The 21095-nt window shown below is 41.8% G+C and overlaps 2 protein-coding genes across 2 annotated transcripts in view; one reads left to right on the top strand and one right to left on the bottom strand.

The window, feature by feature from the left end:
- jam3b (junctional adhesion molecule 3b) overlaps positions 1-18130 on the top strand; it is a 48896-nt gene extending 30766 nt beyond the window's left edge. Inside the window, exons 2-9 of the mRNA XM_064981931.1 lie at positions 12242-12310; positions 12460-12573; positions 12792-12944; positions 13676-13878; positions 14826-14925; positions 15452-15581; positions 15804-15858; positions 15937-18130. Coding sequence (XP_064838003.1) covers positions 12242-12310; positions 12460-12573; positions 12792-12944; positions 13676-13878; positions 14826-14925; positions 15452-15581; positions 15804-15858; positions 15937-15972 — 860 coding nt within the window. The 3' untranslated portion in view covers positions 15973-18130. The remainder of the gene's footprint in view (positions 1-12241; positions 12311-12459; positions 12574-12791; positions 12945-13675; positions 13879-14825; positions 14926-15451; positions 15582-15803; positions 15859-15936) is intronic.
- ncapd3 (non-SMC condensin II complex, subunit D3) overlaps positions 17628-21095 on the bottom strand; it is a 29380-nt gene continuing 25912 nt past the window's right edge. The window contains exons 31-35 of the mRNA XM_064981930.1: positions 20399-20487; positions 20226-20273; positions 18534-18596; positions 18389-18443; positions 17628-18302 (exon numbers count right to left, since the gene is read on the bottom strand). Coding sequence (XP_064838002.1) covers positions 18230-18302; positions 18389-18443; positions 18534-18596; positions 20226-20273; positions 20399-20487 — 328 coding nt within the window. The 3' untranslated portion in view covers positions 17628-18229. The remainder of the gene's footprint in view (positions 18303-18388; positions 18444-18533; positions 18597-20225; positions 20274-20398; positions 20488-21095) is intronic.

Consider the following 21095-nt stretch of genomic DNA (forward strand, 5'->3'; position numbering starts at 1 on the left):
TTTTCAGTTTTTTAATTTGTTAAAAAGGTTTGAAATATCCAATAAATGTCGTTCCACTTCATGATTGTGTCCCACTTGTTGTTGATTCTTCACAAAAAAATACAGTTTTATATCTTTATGTTTGAAGCCTGAAATGTGGCAAAAGGTCGCAAAGTTCAAGGGGGCCGAATACTTTCAAAAGGCACTGTAAATATTTGTATTAGCAGCTCCAAGCTTAGATTATTTTACCTGTCATCAGATCACCCTCTCATAGTTTTATTGATGTACAAATTACCTCGACTAACCTGTACCCCCGCATATTGATTTGGTACCGGTACCCCCTGTATATAGCCTCGTTATTGTTATTTTATTGTGTTACTTTTTATAATGTTTTACTTGATAAATATTTTCTTAACTCTTTCTTGAACTGCACTGTTGGTTAAGGGCTTGTAAGTAATCATTTCACGGTAAGGTCTACAAATGTTGTATTCAGCGCATGTGACAAATAAAGTTTGATTTGATTTTAATTTGATGTTATCAGGATTCCCTGAATTTCATGTTGCCCGTGGCAATGATTAGGTAGGTGCTTACTTAGACCGAATACGGAGAGATTACCTAAGAGGCAGTTATATAATTGCTTCCATTCAGCCACAAGCATTAGTGAAGATCGGCACTGATGTTGCACGATTAGGCGTTCCAATTCATCCCAAAGATGTTCAATAGGGTTGAGGGTAGGGGTCTGTACAGACCAGTCAAGTTCTTCCACACCGATCTCGACAAACCATTTCTGTATGGACATTGCTTTGTGCAAAGGGGCATGTCATACTGAAACAGGAAAGGGTGCATGACTCGAATGTGGGTGGCAATATTCTCCTCAAAGACCATTCAGAAAATGTTTGCACTCAATTGAATAGCACATTTTAGAGCACTTGACACATCTTATTCTAAAGTTAAGCAAGATTAGATCCCGTCCAAAGCTGGCAGAGCGAAAGTTCCATCCACCACTCCGTGGACCAGTCTTGTGATTATGTAAAAACTCCGCTGGAGGACAAAGTGAGAGCGGACCAGATGCAGACGTTAATGCTGAAACAAAGTGACAGCTTCCAAGGCATTCAGTGACACCGTCACCCCCACTACCCCCTCCACTCTCTCAGTGGTTCTAGTCAGGCCTAGTCTTTGACCTGTGTAGATCAAGAGGGCTCCATCCCTGCCATAAAGGGACAGGGAGCTGCCCTGGAATAGCAGGCATCACAGAGTGGGGCCTATTGCAGCCACACAAATTAAGAATAAATTAATACACAAAGAGCCCTTCCCGGTAACACTGAACTGTGTCAGAGTCGACGTGGAAAAGATGGAACGCAAATGAGCTCACTCCAGATACACAGCCACAACTTCTAATCAGGTACCATTAGACACATACACAGTGCAGTTTCTCAGCAGTAGGTCTCTTACACAAGCATTTCGCTACACTCGCATTAACATCTGCTAACCATGTGTATGTGACAAATACATTGGATTTGATATCGTTTGATTTCGCATGATATTTGACATACAATTGAAGTTTGCTGCTCTCTTGCACTGTCACTACACTCAGCCCTCTAAGATCAAGCCTGGTGACATTTGCTCGGCAGCTGAAGGAGTATCTGAGGCATTTTCTTTGAGGCTTGCGTTATCTTTGCTTGAACAGCACTATATTTAGTCACACTGGAATGAGGGAAGACTACAAAGCTCCTCCTGTACATTTCCAAACTTGAATTTGATTGCCTGTACGCATTTTCAGCAGATCTGTCATCCTTTCACAACAGTTGACAATCATCCAGAGACTGTTTCAATCATCATATAGATGCAGCCAATGTGACGGAATTCCAAGCTCTGGTATCCACTAGCAACACCAGCCTTCTGGATACAAAATGACTTTCTGCCGGTGCCATCTGTAGCCTGTTCAGCTATTATGCAATTATGATGAGAGAGAAAAACAGCAACGGCAAGGCAAGTCTAGCGTCAAACTGTGATTCGGGATAATAAGGCACAAAGATATGAGAATCTTAGGGCACTATCACAGCATATTGTGCTATCACAGCATATCACTGCAATAGTCAAATTGTTTTAGTTGCCCAGGGTTACTTATTTGATTGCCGCCTACTCAGATGCTGTTACTGCTCCTTGGGTTTCATATCTGTGACTGTCTGTGACAGCAGACAAACCTTTCATTTCAGAATATCTGGTCAGAGCTCAAGCTTGGTGGATGAACAGATGGATTCAGTGTTTTATTGAAATCAGAGGTTATTAGTGTCATTGTGGCACTTTTCGATAGGCAAAAGAAAAGAGATGAAAATTCAACATAAGGCTTCTGGTATGGTAATAGTGGGCCCACGGTGGTAATCTTCAGTGCTTATGTAAAGAGGCTTCAGTGTGCCCTCGCCACTATGTATCCCCCCATCCCATAATGTTAAACTGTGGGTGGAGGGGTAAAAATAGGGGTGAGGGGGGATAAGAAAGTTGACCAGACAAGTCAGCTGGCGAGAGTGACCACCACTGCCGGATGACCACAGCTGTGACCTGCGGTCACTTGGCCTGCGAGCTTAGCCCTAAAACCAGTCCCTCCTATTGTTGTTGTTCGAGGTTGTTATTCTCACAGAGGACTTGAGGTCAGTTCAGCCACTTTCTCCCCAGCTCACACAAACAGGTGGGTCACCACCAGAGCTTCTGGTTACTGGTGGGGTAAGGGAAGAAAGTCTAGGAATTTGGATGTTTAGGTACAGAAACTGTGGAAACTGGAGCATGATTTGTTTGGAATCAGTGCAAAATCTTTTCTTAGCAAGGAGCTTATGCTGTATGGAATGTAAATGTCAATTTATTAATTCATTAGTCTGGCTTTGCATCCAGATAGAGATGAGCAACTAAGCTAAGTGAGAATTGGCATTGCCCAGGGGTAAAATGTTTAAAACATATATTTTTTGAAAACTATCCTGTCTGACAGTCTTGTGAAAGCATTTGGATTTTCTGGGATAAATGTAACTCAAACCACAATCTGGTTTAGCATGCACATTTCATGAGGGGCCTGCCAGTTCATTTCTTGCAGCACCGACCAAAGAAAACTCAGTGTTCAAGTATGTGGTGACAAAAACTGTAACCTAGTTTTACTTGCAAAGATAAATATTTACTCTCTTTGAAGAAATTCCAAGTGTTCACATAGACTCCCTCAGCTACAAGTAAAACACTCTTCAGGCCAAGATACTGTGGAGGTACAGGAGAGCAGTTACCCGGGTGGTTGAATTGGAGAATGTGTGACCCAATACACACCATGGACGACATGCAGCATTGCAGAGCCTTTTAGGGCAGCGGAGGGAGAAGAGTTCTTAAGTCTTGCGGAGTGTTATACTGCACTGTATATGTCTTAGCACTGGGATAGAGCATAGTTTAACACAATCCACATACGGAGTGCAAGTTGCAGAGCACAAAAACACATCCCATCCAATTGCCGTCACTGACTGAGGAGGATAATGCATTGTTCCGTGGGCACCACTGGCTCAGCGAACAAACAGCCCTCCTCTTGAGGGAATGAAATCAATGCAGCAGTTAAAAAATAACAAGGAATATTATCTGCTTCATGCGCTGCTGAATGAACGGGATGTGCTCAATGTTCACTGACGAGACGTGTCAAAGCAGATTCTGCCCATTTTCCAAGTCCCATGTGATCGCTAATCACGTGTGTGTTCCAAAGGGGTGTAGCCTCACATGAACAAAGCTTCGAAAAACAGCAACGAGCAGATAATTTGCAAAACGAGGTACTTTGATGTCTGGGTTTTTTAAAGGGACGTGGGTGTATCTCGCGGAGGTGCTCGGCAGAATTGTTACTTTGGGGATTTCGCTTGGAAGCTTAATGAACCCCTCCATTTATGACGTCACACTCCTCTATAACTTTCTTTTACTAGCAGAAGGGGAAATCTTGTTGATTTTTCCAATAGTAACACCACAGAAAGCTAGGAGCCAATTCACATGCAGGCATCCATTCTCTCGTCCTCAGTTCAATTACCATCGCTCCATGTCATCTGTGTATAATTCTAAACGAAGCCAAGGGATAGCTTTTGTCTCCAGTCCCTCATCTATTGTTTTATTCAGCATCGCAAAGCCTGGGGTTTTATCAGGGCATTACACTAAGATTACCAAGAAGAACCAGCCGTCCTTCTTGAGAAGGGCGAGGGAGATTAAAATACTTCCATGCAGATTGCCAGATCGCACACAGCTGTGCCCTGCCAGGAAGATGAGAAAGAGAGAAGGAAAGACAGGGTAATGTAGGTCACGGAGCACCTGCATGGTTTGAGGGCTTAAACTACACACACAGGCACACGCACACCGCAAATACCTGGCCATCTACTGTATATGAAGACAGTGGGAAACACTACAGCAGCCTCTCAGACGCAGGTGTTAGGGGATGCATCATGGCACTGCGAAGGGGTCAAGACCTTAGAATCTTTCTCAGGGGAGGGCAGAGAGAGAGAGAGAACAGACAGGATGACAGAGGGGTCATAGGTCATAATGAGGCAGACAGGGGAAGGGAAGAGAGAAAGGAGACACCTGTCCCACAGTGCACAGTCATCACTTCCTTATTGCCGCTTAGTCCTCAAACACTTTCCTGGCCACTGCCGCCTCTCCGCTAATGCCCCCATCAGGAAAGCTCCATCTGTTGCCGTGCAAATGCTCAGGAGGATGTAATTGTTAAGAGGATGTATGTTCAACCAAGGTCCCGGCCTGCTGGATCTGCTCCATTTCTTGTTTTGTTCATCTAGCCTCACCTGCCAACCCTGGGAAATGATTAAGAATTCAGCCATCCTGCTTGCAGACAAGACTGTGTGTAAATTACCAAACATCGGGACTTGTCAGGGACAGTATATTTTCACAGTATTATTTAGTGTGTTGTTTAAAAAGCTGCCTTCTGCACTCACCAAGAGAGTTTTTACTTTAATATTGTGGTCTGGATGTAGGGACTTTAAAGTTATTCATTTTGACTGGGGGTTTTGCACCCTTTATCCTGGACAGCTGCTTCTAAGGCAAACCTCACAACCTTTTATCGGAGTATCAAGCTCACTTAAGCACCAAACCTGCACCTAATACTGTCTTGAGTTATCAAGGAAGATGGAACAGGGGCTTGCCTAAGCTAGTCCATTAGCTGGTCAAAACAAAAAGAAAGCTGTTTGGTGAAATCAAAGACAAAATACTATTGCGCAAAGTTATATATTTAGGGAAGCTTTTGTGGCTTTGTTTTAATGAGCACACAATCAACAGGTTTTTGTTTTATTTTATCATGCTGTATCATGAGATACTTGGCCTATATAATTCTCTCATTAACATACACTCCTACATACATGCATAATTGAACTCTGAGGGGGGAAGAAATGTCTGCAGTTGTGCAAATAAGATTGCATATAGCTAGAAATATATAGAAAAGTGGTGATTGATATTCATCTTTATTCTGCACCAATTCTACTATAGAATTGATTTTTCTCAGTTGAGAATCTCTCCCTCTGTGACTATTCCAATCAAGGAGTTGACATTTCAAAAATACATTTTGCCACATAACCATGGCTGCAAGGGCTTATCAGAGGAATTAGCGAGTTACCAAACAAGCAAATGCGTTTTTTCTACGTGGAGCTATTCTATTATTTCCGCCTGAACACTTTCAACTTGTCCCTCGATATTGTGGAATATGTGAATCACATGCAGGCTTTGACAAAACTATTTGATGTTTCAGTTTACAAATACAGTAGCTAATTTGACAGCTAATTGTGCAATGCTGGTGCCTACAATTTGTATATTTCTGTCTTTTAATCAGTGAATTTAATCAGTGAAGTATTGTTAGAGAATACTGTTTCATACTGCTTTTATGCCATGTCACTTTTAATGCTTTCTATATATATATATATATATATATATATATATATATAAACTCAGCAAAAAAAGAAACGTCCCCTCACTGTTAACTGCGTTTATTTTCAGCAAACTTAACATGTGTAAATATTTGTATGAACATAACAAGATTCAACAACTGAGACATAAACTGAACAAGTTCCACAGACATGTGACAAACAGAAATTAAATAATGTGTCCTTAAACAAAAAGGGGGGGGGGGGGTCAAAATAACAGTCAGTATCTGGTGCGGCCACCAGCTGCATTAAGTACTGCAGTGCATTTCCTCCTCATGGACTGCACCAGATTTGCCGGTTCTTGCTGTGAGATGTTACCACACTCTTCCACCAAGGCACCTGCAAGTTCCTGGACATTTCTGGGGGGAATGGCCCTATCCCTCAGCCTCCGATCCAACAGGTCCCAGACGTGCTCAATGGAATTGAGATCCGGGCTCGTCGCTGGCCATGGCAGAACACTGACATTCCTGACTTGCAGGAAATCACGTACAGAACGAGCAGTATGGCTGGTGGTATTGTCATGCTGGAGGGTCATGTCGGGATGAGCCGGCAGGAAGGGTACCACATGAGGTGGGAGGATGTCTTCTCTGTAACACACAGCGTTGAGATTGCCTGCAATGACAACAAGCTCAGTCTGATGATACTGTGACACACCGCCCCAGGCCATGACCGACCATCCACCTGCAAATTGATATCGCTCCAGAGAACAGGCCTCGGTGTAACACTCATTCCTTCGATGATAAACGCGAATCCGACCATCACCCCTGGTGAGACAAAACCGCAACTCGTCAGTGACGAGCACTTTTTGCCAGTCCTGTCTGGTCCAGAGACAGTGGTGGGTTTGTGCCCATAGGCGATGTTGTTGCTGGTGATGTCTGGTGAGGACCTGCCTTACAACAGGCCTACAAGCCCTCAGTCCAGCCTCTCAGCCTATTGCGGACAGACTGAGCACTGATTGAGGGATTGTGCATTCCTGGTCTAACTCGGGCAGTTGTTGTTGCCATCCTGTACCTGTCCCGCAGGTGTGATGTTCGGATGTACCGATCCTGTGCAGGTGTTGTTACACGTGGTCTGTCACTGCAAGGACGATCAGTTGTCCATCCTGTCTCCCTGTAGCGCTGCCTTAGGCATCTCACAGTGTGGACATTGCAATTTATTGCCCTGGCCACATCTGCAGTCCTCATGCCTCCTTGCAGCTTGCGTAAGGTATGTTCACGCAGATGAGCAGGGACCCTGGGCATCTTTCTTTTGGTGTTTTTCAGAGTCAGTAGAAATGCCTCTTTAGTGTCCTAAGTTTTCATAACTGTGACCTTAATTGCCTACAGTCTGTAAGCTGTTAGTGTCTTAATGACCATTCCACAGGTGCATGTTCATTGAACAAGCATGGGAAACAGAGTTTAAACCCTTTACAATGAAGATCTGTGAAGTTATTTCGATTTTTACTAATTATCTTTGAAAGACAGTCCTGAAAAAAGGACATTTATTTTTTTCCTGAGTTTGTATAGTGTCAAGAAAAAGTATGTGAACCATTTGGAAATACCTGGATTTCTGCATAAATTGGTCAAAAATGTGATTTGATCTTCATCTAGGTCACAACAACAGACAAACACAGTCTGCTTAAACTAATAACACACAAACAATTATACGTTAACAATGCAGGGTGGAGAAAGTATGCGAATCTTGGATTTAATAACTGGTTGACCCTCCTTTGGCAGCAATAACCTCAACCAAGCGTTTTCTGTAGTTGCGGCTCAGACCTGCACAAATGTCAGGAGGAATTTTGGACCATTCCTCTTTACAAAACTGTTTCAGTTCAGCAATATTCTTGGGATGTCTGGTGTGAAGTTCTCTCTTGAGGTCATGCAACAGCATCTCAACCGGGTTTAGGTCAGGACTCTGACTGGGCCACTCCAGAAGGCGTAATTTCTTCTATTGAAGCCATTGTGTTGTTGATTTACTTCTGTGTTTTGGGTCATTCTCCTGTTGCGTCACCCAACTTCTGTTGAGCTTAAATTGGCGGTCAGATAGTCTAACATTCTCCCGCAAGAATTCTTGATAAACTTGGGAATTAATTTTTCCGTAGATGACAGCAAGCTATTCAGGCCCTGAGGCAGCGATGCAGCCCCAAACTATAATGCTCCCTCCACCATACTTTACAGTTGAGATGAGGTTTTGATGTTGGTGTGCTGTGCCTTTTTTCTCCACACAATTGCAGTGTGTTCCTTCCAAACAACTAAACTGTAGTTTCATCTGCCCACAGAATATTTTGCCAGTAGCTCTGTGGAACATCCAGGTGCACTTTTGCGAACTTCAGACATGCATCAGTTTTCTTTTGGACAGCAGTGGCTTCTTCTGTGGTGTCCTCTCATGAACACCATTCTTGTTTAGTGTTTTACATATCGTAGACTCGTCAACAGAGATGTTGGCATGTTCCAGAGATTTCTATAAGTCTTTAGCTGACACTAGGATTCTTCTTAACCTCATTGAGCATTCTGAACCGTGCTCTTGCAGTCATCTTTGTTGGACGGCCACTCCGAGGGAGAGTAGCAACAGTGCTGAACTTTCTACATTTATAGACAATTTGTCTTACAGTGGACTGATGAACATCAAGGCTTTTAGAGATACTTTTGTAACCCTTTCCAGCTTTATGCAAGTCAACAATTCTTAATCTTCTGAGATATCTTTTCATCGAGGCATGGTTCACATCAGGCAATGCTTCTTGTGAATAGCAAACTCAAATGTGTTTTTTATAGGGCAAGGCAGCTCTAACCAACATCTCCAGCCTCGTCTTATTGATTGGACCAGGTTAGCTGACTTCTGACTCCAATTAGCTTTTGGAGAAGTCATTAGCCGAGGGGCTCACATGCTTTTTCCAACCTAGTGTGAATGTTTAAATGATGTATTCAATATAGACAAGAAAAATACAATAATGGTGTGTTATTAAGTTTAAGCACACTATGTGTGTCTATTGTTGTGACTTAGATGAAGATCAGATCAAATTTGATGACCAATTTATGCAGAAATCCAGGTAATTCCAAAGGGTTCACATAGTTTTTCTTGCCACTGTATAGACAGTGCCTTGCGAAAGTATTCGGAAGTATTCGAAAGTATTCAAAGCTTTAATGTTCCCAAATCTACAAATCTATCTATTGCTAATGTTAATTGCTATGAATCTTTAATAGCAATATTTTGGGCTTTGTCTCTCGAGATGTGATCCATTTCATACAGTTCTAGTTAAACAAAGACAACACAAGTTAGGCCTTGAGAGTAAAAAGTTCTACATTTATATATGTACAGTGCCTTGCGAAAGTATTCGGCCCCCTTGAACTTTGCGACCTTTTGCCACATTTCAGGCTTCAAACATAAAGATATAAAACTGTATTTTTTTTGTGAAGAATCAACAACAAGTGGGACACAATCATGAAATGGAACGACATTTATTGGATATTTCAAACTAGTAGATTTGCAGTGGTCTGATACTCCTTCCATTTCAATATTATCGCTTGCACAGTGCTCCTTGGGATGTTTAAAGCTTGGGAAATCTTTTTGTATCCAAATCCGGCTTTAAACTTCTTCACAACAGTATCTCGGACCTGCCTGGTGTGTTCCTTGTTCTTCATGATGCTCTCTGCGCTTTTAACGGACCTATGAGACTATCACAGTGCAGGTGCATTTATACGGAGACTTGATTACACACAGGTGGATTGTATTTATCATCAGATCATTCAGAGATCCTCACTGAACTTCTGGAGAGAGTTTGCTGCACTGAAAGTAAAGGGGCTGAATACTTTTGCACGCCCAATTTTTCAGTTTTTGATTTGTTAAAAAAGTTTGAAATATCCAATAAATGTCGATCCACTTCATGATTGTGTCCCACTTGTTGTTGATTCTTCACAAAAAAATACAGTTTTATATCTTTATGTTTGAAGCCTGAAATGTGGCAAAAGGTCGCAAAGTTCAAGGGGGCCGAATACTTTCGCAAGGCACTGTACATATATAAATGTAGAACTTTTTACTCTCAAGGCCTAACTTGTGTTGTCTTTGTTTAACTAGAACTGTATGAAATGGATCACATCTCGAGAGACAAAGCCCAAAATATTGCTATTAAAGATTCATAGCAATTAACATTAGCAATAGATAGATTTGTAGATTTGGGAACATTAAAGCTTTGAAGGCCTACACTAAAGAGTTACTTATAGTCCTTCCTTTCCATCACTCCCACTCCTGAACTTTACATTTCATTAAATGTTTCATCTTATATTAAGTTAAGCGGGTGAATATTCGCCTTTTTCAGCCCGTGAGACAATGTATAGCCTGTTGTTTAAACTGACGACATAAGGTAAACAAGCTGTGGTCTCGTAACGATCTCAGAGACCTTAGGGTAAGCAGCTTACCCAGTCTGCTTGAGAGGGCGACCCCAAACAGCTCCCACGCCCATGCGTGCTTTGGATAGTTAGCAGGGAACTGGGATGAGACTGACATTGACTTAGCAGGACCAGGGTGAGGGGGACAGGAAATACACATACTAATGCCTGGGTGTGAGGAGAGTTTCCTGGGGAAAGGTCTACCAAAGGATCTGTAACCTTATGCTTTCAGACAGACTTGTCTCTTCAGGTCGCAGACTCGCCTTATTGTGTGAAAGAACTGTGTGGTGTCTTGCTAATTCATTGTGTCTGCAGAGGCCCGGTGAACTCAGCCGGTAAAAGGCTCTAAATGTGCTCCTGTCTTTTTAATGGACAGGGGCACTTAGGCCTCTTTCTTTAGACAGGGATGGGGAGCTGGGACGCAATGGGGCGCCAAGCCGGGTTACTGGATCAGTAAGGTTCCTGGAGGTAACCACTTTATGAAAACGCCCACAGAGTTGGAGTTGGTTATTGGTTTCAGTCAGGTGAAGTAGCCACTGGCCTCAGTCAAAGTGCTTCACCAGGAGAAACAATCTAATATTTGTTTTGATTTGATAGAGTAGAACAGTAAAGTTAGGGGTTGGCAGTGGGGAGTGGCACACAATGCAGGAAATAAAAAGGGATAGTTCACACAGATTACACATTGGTTTCCTTACCCTGTAAGCAGTCTATGGACAAGGTATGACAGAAATCAATTATTTGGTTTAGTTTCTCTAGCACTGTTTTGTGGCACAAGTCCCATTCAAGTCATGGTACCAATATTAGCATATTTGGTGCATCATGTCCAAATAATCCGAAAGCATCTAAAATTGATAGTAAAGCTCCACAAAGTCACTTACAAATGATTTGAATACGATGTGTGAAAAATGCTATTATCGGTACCATGTCCTGAATGGAATTTGGAAACAGTGCCAGGGAAACTAAACCAAAGCATGGATTGCTGGCATACCTTGTCCATAGACTGCTTACTAGGGCCGGGACAATACCAGTATCGCGATACTCGTTAGTATCGTGGCAAGAAAATAAAACACGAAGCAGATTGAACTTTTTTTGAAAAACAGCCCTAATGTTGAAAACAAGCATTATGTTGTCATCCAGAGTCACATGTATTTATTTTCCAAGCTATAGCACACAATATTATTCATATAGGAGGTTTTTAACAGACCAAAGAGTAAGGTCTGCTTCATGTTTGCATTTTTTTCCACGGAAAAAATATAGCAATACTGGTATAATTTGTAATTTGGGTGAACTATCCCTCGTAGGACATTCATTCACACTGACGTGCAGTTCACTGGAGCTAACTGGCCAAGCTTCTGTGACCCTGACCAGCAGCTACTTGAGCCTAAGCATCATCTGAGTCTCAGGGAGACTATTCACGGTTGTGTGACTGGGTTGGTATGCATGTGTGGAGGAATGGCCTGTCGGGATGATTCAGCAGTGCCCACTCCCATGGCCCATTACTGCCACATGGGCACTCGCGTCAGGCCCAGAGAGGGCGAGAGAGAGATGGGCCGGGCAGGCTGCTAGGCTGCCACTGGCATGGGAGAGCTCGCGCCGAGAAGGGCATGCGCCTCCCTGCACAATTACTCACAGTGCGTAGAAACTGTGCCCCCCCTTAAGTCCATGTCGGTTCGCCCCGCCAGACTAAAAATGGAAGGTAACAGATCCAGGCCATGGTACACTGGGAAGAATGAAGAATGCGTTTGGGTGGGGTGGTAGACTGGGAGCGAGGGGATTGATGTTAATTTAGTTTCTGGAATTTTGGATGAGCTAACTGGTTAGAAACAACCTTAATGGGGGCGTAACAGCGAGCTCACCAACCATAGCCTGGCAAACAGGCACAGCTCGCACGTAGTTTGTGAGATCATCAGTGTGATGGCAAAGTTCGTGTGACTGTGAGACTTATGTTTCTTCCTCCTCTTTCCTGTTTTGCAGGTTACTTCAACGTGTTGGCAGTGATTCTGAAAACAACGAATGATGCGCCATGGGCCAACGAGTTTGAATGTAAGAGCCAATAGAGATGTCGTAATGAATACACCGATGTGCTTGACTTTGACTTGACACTAAAGAACCAGAACCACCAAACAACATCAATCCTTTGGTTCTTCATTTTGAAAGCCTTGCATCTAATCTCCTCTCTTCTCATCTGGTAGCTATCGAATTGTCCTGTTTGATAGAGTCCATCTCCACAAACGACCCCAGAATCGAATGGAAGAAAATTAAGGATGGGGAGCCCAGTTATGTCTACTTTGAGAAGAAGATCTCAGGTAACAGACTCAACTGAGTGCTTTGTCAATGTCATCTTCACTAATATCAATATCAAAGTGACAAAAAAAATATCTGATCCTCTTACAGAAACAAATAATTCCTGCTTTACAAACAGCAGCTCTGACTAATAAGGGAATGACATTCTGTTCTATACTCATCAATTATGTCTGTATTAAATCAGCGGGAACTTAAAGTGTGTTTTTGTTTTCTCCTGCAGGAGATTTGGAGGGCAGAGCAAGGATCAGAGAGCCTGCAACATTAGTGATAACCAATGCTACAAGATCAGACTCAGCCAGTTATCGTTGCGAAGTCACCGCCCCAATTGACCAGAAAACCTTTGATGAGATTTTGATCAACCTTGTCATAAGAGGTAGGTATATCAGCCGCTTCAACTCACATCTACTCAACACACCACTAGCTTTTTGCACCATAATCACAGTATTAGTTGTATTACCAAAGTAAACTGTGGTATAATATTGAAGCCAGAACAAATGTAAGACTTTACACCAACACGAAGATACATCACCCTGTGGCTATGACTGAAATGGCATGTTTGGGGAAGGAAGAATTGCCACTACCTAGCTGAAATTGCATGTTTGCCAAGTCATTTGCGATGCAGTTCTTTAATGCATCTCATAATTTCACTGCCAAAATATTTGCTCTTAGTCTTAAACCTTGTTGCTTTTGGAAGTTATGCTTCATAACATACAAAACACAATGAACATACTCATTGTCCCTACAAACAGCCTCAGAGGTTACTACTTTCAATGCTGTAAGCTGAAACTTTTTTGTAGGTCAGGCCAACTCTTTGGCACACGTATGAGGATGCGTTGTGACTGGCCTGTCTCTGCCGCAAAGGCGTGTTCTGGGCTATATAGGGAAACCTCTGAAACTGCATCCCCGCTAAATAGCATCGCTAAAGATGGAAAGTGCCGTGTGTTTAGTTGACAGGGTTTGGCACGGGGCAAAAGACGCGTACCCATTCTCAGAGGTCATTCATTGGCCTAGTAACTACAACCGAATGTGTATCATGGGTTGTGCTAATTTGACACGATCAGATGCTGAATGTTGCCATTGCTGAATATGTGTTTGTGTCCACAGTGAAGCCAGTGGTGCCGAAATGTGCTGTCCCCAAATCGGTGCCTGTGGGGAAGGCGGCGGAGCTCCGCTGCGTGGAGGATGAAGGTTTCCCCAAGTCTCAATACCAGTGGTTCCGCAACAAGGAGGAGATCCCCGATGACCCCAAGACCAGCCCCAAGTTCTTCAACTCCTCCTACATGCTCAACGCCGAAACTGGAACCCTGGTAAGTGTGTGTTTTTGTGTGAGGACTGGGAGGAAAGGGGACTCTAGGGCAGGGTGAGGCTGTGGGGGTAGGTGTGGATATTTTGGGCAAACAGTTGATGGTGTACAGGGGATTTGAGGCATGAGGGGAATTTGCAGTCCTCGTTGGCACATTCCTGAACTCCCTCTCCCCTGCTCAGCCAGACACAGTCAATGGCTCGCCCCCAGGCTCTCCACTCAACCTTCACACTAGCCTCTAAAGTTGGCCTGGCTGTCACTGACATACTTCCAGGGAGTCACACCCTATTACATGCTACACCAGCCCCTTTTACTTGAAGACCACCAGTTTACGCTGCCAAATCTGCGTTTCGTATCCAACTAACCAAAAGCCAACTATCAACAGGACTAGAATTAGAGGACAAGACATCATTAGCCTGGGTTCAAATGTGATGGGAGATAGCATACGAAAACTGAAGGGATATCTGTTGAACATCAAAGCTCATCACAACTCATTTTGGTGACAGTTCCACCTAATCCCAATTGGACCTCGTTATAAACTGGCACTTTACCACATGCAATAAAATATATTGGCACACTTGCAGGATTTACTATTTCTTCGAAAATAAGTTGACATTTGAAAAACTGTATGTTTGATTTACAACGGCATAGGACCAAAACAACTAATAATTTAAACTAAAATGTTTCACTACAAAGTCCAAAAATAGCACGGACAACATTTTTCTAAATTCTAATTAATTTGGTTGGAGGCAATGATTTGCATTTACTGTGTAATTTCTCAACTGTGGTGAGTTTGCAGGTGCCTACAGGTTAAACATAGCCAGTCAACCAGCTTTTAAAAGAAAAAACGGAACATTCTGAACACTGCACGGGTGCCAATATATTTTACAGCATCTGTACATACACCAGAACAAAAGGACTCCGGTTATACTGTTGGGTTTTCCTCTTCAGAAATTCAGTGCTGTCAGAAAGGACGACTCAGGAGAGTACTTCTGCCGAGCAAAGAACGACGCGGGTCACTCAGAATGTGGACCGCAGACGATGGAAGTCTGTAAGTCTGTTTGACAGCTGACACAGTTGTATACAAGTTACACAACACACTAGGGTTGGGCGGTATCTAGATTTTCATACCGTTTCTGTACCATACTAGGGTACACGGTATTAATGAATTTGCACACACAGGGGGTGACAAAAACAAGCACAAAACAATTTAGTCAACAGGGATCTTGATTCAGGAGGGGATTGAATGTCTCTGCTGTAAACAAGAAGCTTGATCTTGACATCTAGCCACTAGCAAGTTAGCAAACCAAATGCATAGCTGGAGCCCTGAGCTGGATATAATTTATTTGACACATCTTAGATTCCATATAGTTATACTTAACTTAGTTATAAGTAATGGGTTAAAAACAGTATTGAAAATCACACTGTCGGTATTTCTAAATACCCCAGTATACAGTATATCACCCAAACCTACATGTCGAAGCATGTTATTCCAGTAGTCCGATATTTCCTTCATAAAGAGCTAGTTGAAGATACCTCAATATAAATTCTTCATTCTTCCTGTTGTTTCTCCCCAGATAACATCAATATTGCCGGGATCATCCTGGGAGTGCTGGTGGTGGTGGTGGTGCTATTGTGTATAACAGTGGGCATCTGCTGTGCGTACAAGCGAGGCTACTTCGTCAGCCAGAAACAGACAGGAAACAAGTGAGTGAGACTTCCTCTTGAGCGGCGCGGCAATGGGTCATGGCTCGTTGAGGTTTAACATTTGCCGATTTAGACCTTATGAACAGCCTTGACTTCACAACTTGACCTGGTCAACTCACAGCATATGGTTTTATAACATGCATGGAACAATTCCTAGTAGAAATGTGTTGTTTTTGCAAAAACATAAATGTCTTCTGATCATGTCTACATTGTGTCTGACAGTTACAAAGCCCCAGCGAAAGGAGACGGAGTGGACTACGTCAGGACAGAGGACGAGGTGCGTAAAGAAAATAACTAAATATTTTAAACAAGGCAGTCCAACTTTTTCTTACTTGCTCTTCCCTTTTTATTCTAGGGCGACTTCCGACACAAATCTTCATTTGTCATCTGAAGACAAAGGGCATGGAAGGGAAAGGTGTGATACTTTGGACTGAACTCACTAAGTGTGTGAGATGACCAGTGAGCTGCCACAGTATGTGCCTTGAGCTCTCTGCACGTCTGAAACAATTCAAGTTTGCCAAAGGTGACAAGTTTTCACAAATCTATAGAGAACTATTAACCATCGTTAAAGACACAGATAAGTATTGAAACCCGCTTGTTGACCTTATCACCAAACAACTTATTTTTGCTAAATTATGGAGATTTTTACGTTAAAGTTATAGCATGTTTCAATAAGGTTAACACTATCTGCTGGGGGAAAGCATTTATGTAAGATGTTCTGCCAGGAGGGAAAAAACATCTAGCAAAGTTCTGAAGAAAATCTAACATGACATATTTCTACTTTAAACATGTGCTTCAAACCTTTGTCATTTATATAACTTTTTTTTTTCTATCAGCAAAATTTGTCAGACTATTTTTGATGGAATATATTTTGAAGTGCCTATAGATAAAAGGTTTACTTTTTTAAATATTTGTAAAATACTAGCATACTTTATTTGGTTGTGGGAAAAATACATTTCAACCACTCAGAATTCAGCTGTAAAATGTCACCTTTCCTACCCTCCTCCCCCACCCACCAAATCACAAAATGACTTGTTTTACCATAAAGGTTTGGTTCTAGAACAGTCTTACATATTTTATTTACTGTTGGGATTTCCATGTTAATATTGAAAGTTAAGTTTGTAGATAGTGTCTTGGACAGTAAAAGGCTTCAATGAGTACCAGCAAAAAGCTGGGAAATACTGTATACAATCAGTGCTGCATATCCTTGATTTTAAGTGTCCTTCTATGCTTGAGTTTATCTTGTATATATTGAATATATTGTCCAGTTTTTTTGTTGTTGCTGTATGTCAGGAATACATTGAGTATTTGTAATACAGGGTTTGTGTTGGCTAAAAATTGTATATAGATAACTGTTTGTGTGTGTGTCCCCAAGGAGGCAATATGAAACTCTTCCCATGGTTTGAAAAATACATGGACATGGTAGAGACGATCTGCCTAATGTTTGCACATAGGACCTTTTACACTGAACAATCTTCTCTACACCAGGCAAAAAACCCATAGAATTTCAAATTCAAGTAAATGACCTAAGACGTTGTATTTGACATTTTCCCAAATGAATTTATATCCAAGAGTTAAAAAACATTACAAGATAGAGTAATTGCTAGGTGAAACCAATTAATGCAGATGCAAAACATTTTTTACAAAACAGGTACTTAAGGTTTTCATTTGTACTTTGATAAAGCTCATTCCTCTTAAGTGCCTTCTGCCATTACAACAGTAGATCAGCTTTATGCCATCTAACACATTAACATTTTATTTTAAAAGGTATTTCTCAATCACAATACTGCAAAATGCACAAAAACCTGAACTGCATGTTTAATACTCTACGAACGGCGTTTGAGAGGAATGATGACATTAACAAGAATAATGGAACATTTTCCCACCCAAATCATTTTGACATATCTGCTTTGTTCTGTAAATAGATAATTTTCTTTTAGCGTTGTTTTAAAGGATTACACTTTTTTTCCATTGGAGTAGAAATAGAGATTTATTATGCAATAGTGCCTAAATAGTGGGAATTCTTTTTGGTAGAGTAAAGACAAATAAGAAAATATACAAAGTTTGTTAGCGGATTAAAATGGAGAAACACTAAAGCATGCCACCTACATTTACCATAAAGGCCAGAAAACACTGGCAACTTCCAAGGCATTGAAAATAAGATATTTTTTATAATTAAACAGCCCTCTTCAAAACCGGCAATATGTAGTTTTAAATACACAGTGAAAGAAATTACAATACATGTTCTATGGTTGGGGCTAGCTAAGCCAAATACTGACTGCCAATCACGCTTTTCCTCCAATCCAAGGTTGATGAGGTTCCAGCTATCCAGTATTGATAATCTGCCTCTAATTTCTCCAATACTTGAGGTTGGCATTGAAATCATGTGAAGGTTCAAGCGTTTCAAGTGTTCACACGTTTATTTGATTGAGAACATGATTTTTCTGAACCAAACTAATGTAACGCCCATCTCGGGCCTGGTACAAATCCTCTGAGAATTCTTGAACCGTATGTTAATGATTAATAAAACTCACTTCTAATATTTCTGACATGGGTGCTGGATTTTCATTTACAAAAGAAAATATCAATACAATTTTACATGGGACATCAAGTGTGTTCAGTATAGACAGAAGATAATGAAGAAATAGCTACTGATGTATTTGTCTCGTTCTTTTTTGATTGAGTGGGGACTGCACGTTCCATTGCCTTGGCACTGGAGTTCTGAAAACACAAGAAATGAATTAGGTGAAACATTCCGACCATTATATGGTTTAAAGCTTACTTTGATCAAAACAATAAGTACTTACTGCTGCTCAGGTGAAATCAATTGAAGGACATGTCCTCCTTCTCCAGTCTTTGACCCTATGAAGAAGAAAAAAACTAGTCAGACCAAACATCAGTGTCATCTTGTGGTGAAATGGCATCTGTCTAAAAGGTTCAAATGTTGCATACCTGTTCTCCGGTCACTGAAGATGGCGCTAACTCCTTCCCCGAATGTAACTTCATTTATGTTACCTGAGTAACATGTAATAGGGATATTATGTTGGGCAATTAGATTTTTTATATTTAATGTAAAGCATAAGGTTAGTAGTTTGGTTAAAGGGCAATTCCACCACTTTTCAACCTAATCTTCAGCACCAAACCAGTGTCTCCATACACTACATATACAAAAGTATGTGGATTCGGCTATTTCAGCCACACCCATTGCTGACAGGTGTATACAATAGAACACAGTCATGCAATCTACATAGACAAACATTGGCAGTGGAATGGCCTAACTGAAGAGCTCAATGACTTTCAACGTGGCACAGTCATAGGATGCCACCTTTCCAGCAAGTCAGTTTGTCATATTTCTGCCCTGCTAGAGCTGCCCCAGTCAACTGTAAGTGCTGATATTGTGAAGTGGAAATGTCAAGGAGCAACAACGGCTCAGCCGCGAAGTGGCAGGCCACACAAGCTTACAGAAGGAGACCGCCAAGTGCTGATTCACATAGCGTGTAAAAATAGTCTGTCCTCGGTTGCAACGCTGACTACAGAGTTCCAATCTGCCCCTGGAAGCAACTTCAGCACAATAACTGTTTGTCGGGAGCTTCATGAAATGGGTTTCTATGGCCGAGCAGCCGCACATATGCCTAATATCACCATGCGCAATGCCAAGCATCGGCTGAAGTGGTGTAAAGCTAGCTGCCATTGGACCCTAGAGCAGTGGAAATGTGTTCTCTGAAGTGAAGAATCACACTTCACTATCTGGCATACTTTGGTCATATAGTTTGTGAAAACGGTACATTACAATGATCTGTGGTAAAAAAATAAAAAATTTACGGTCGTAAGAAAATTATCCTGTGACACAGGGTAGGATTAAAAGTTAAAAGAAACAATGATTTTCAAAACCTGCAACGGGTTTCTAGCCCATAGGAGGGCATTTTATTTTTCCCCACGTCACTGTCAATCTAATAGTGTACCAAAAATAACATTTTACATAAGTTGACACTGGTATTTCATTGGATACAATGAAAATGAGGTTGAAAAGTGGTGGAGTTCCCTTTTAAGGTTAGGGTTAAGTGTAGGGTTTGGCTTAAGGTTAGCAGTATGGTTAAGGTTAGTTTTAAAAACAGATTTTAAGAAGATGGTAGAACGTCCAGCTTTGCCAGTTAGTGCCAATTGATGAATGACTTCAGTGAGTGGGAAATGACCACCTCGGGACAACGTTTTTGTTGTTGTTGGGGTTTATCATGGGGCTGCCAGCCATCGACTTGTGGCCCAAAAGCAGCTCTTTTTGCTCTACATGAAGCTTTCATTGAGTCAGTAAATTGTTGACAGTACCTGAAAACACTACCTTCAGTGATATTCAGAAGGCTCCTTCCCCAACCACAAGGTTTCTTAAGAACCCAAATACAAAGCTCTATAAATGAGGGAACTCTAGCAACATCAGCATTATTGGGCACAATGGATAGTAACCACTGCATGATCAATGCATATAGGAGATAGAATGTCTAGAGCAGTGTGATCCATGCAGTTCCACATGATACTCCTCATTCAATGTTAGCTGCTCTTGGGACATGCACACAGCCCATACACTTGGCATGCGGGAGGGTGTCTGACTCCTGAAGGAGGAGGATTCAGATCCGGGTTTGTCCAACTTACCCTGCGGGGTGCTTATAGCTCGATCGCAGACGCCTCCTTTCGGCTTCACTGTGATATGGAAACACAAGAAAAAGGAAAGAAATCTATCAAAAATGGAATCACATCAAGTTGGAGTTGGCTATTTCCATCTAGATCCGCCTAGACAGCGGTGTGGTCATGAAAGGCGGCCATACCTGATCCATCCAGAGGTGTAAAGTTTCTATCGCCGGTTACCATGACCCAGCTCCTGTGTGGCCCGCTCCTTTGCTTCGCTGGCTGACGCCTGGGGTTCGAGCACAACACCCAGTCAGAGATACAAGCTTAATTACGCTCTCCCATTCCACATTGCAGCCAGGTGTGCCCATAGTGGTGGTTGTAATAGAATGTTGTTGTCGGTGTAGCTGAAGTGAAAATGGGAGTAATGCCTCTAGTGCCAGATCAAAAGGCACAGTGCAGTCAAAAACATGATTTCCTGTGTTTTATATACATTTCCAGACTAGGAGTCTGGCATAATACTGTGAAAATTATGATTGTGAAACCGCCTGAAGTTTGCCTGTTTTGGTGGGATGGAGTTTTGGCCTGCCTAGTGACATCATCAGGTAATAAATTAATGAACAAATAAGAGAGTTCCAAACCTCTGCCAATAACAGCTAGTTCATGTTTCCCCTCCCCACTTGGACCCTTCCTAGCAAAACTCTTGCTTAAGAAATTGCTCTTTGCTAAAAATGTATTTGTTTTTCAACCATTTTAATTGAAAACAATCACAGTAATGTACTTAAATTGTTACCCAGAAATTCTCTATCATATACATACACACATACACACACACACATACATATAAGGCCGCATTGGACCTAAGATTATTAGGCATTTAATAGCACCATTTGAGAT

The sequence above is a fragment of the Oncorhynchus masou genome, chromosome 12 (genome assembly GCF_036934945.1).
Source record: "Oncorhynchus masou masou isolate Uvic2021 chromosome 12, UVic_Omas_1.1, whole genome shotgun sequence".
Taxonomy (NCBI): Eukaryota; Metazoa; Chordata; class Actinopteri; order Salmoniformes; family Salmonidae; genus Oncorhynchus; species Oncorhynchus masou.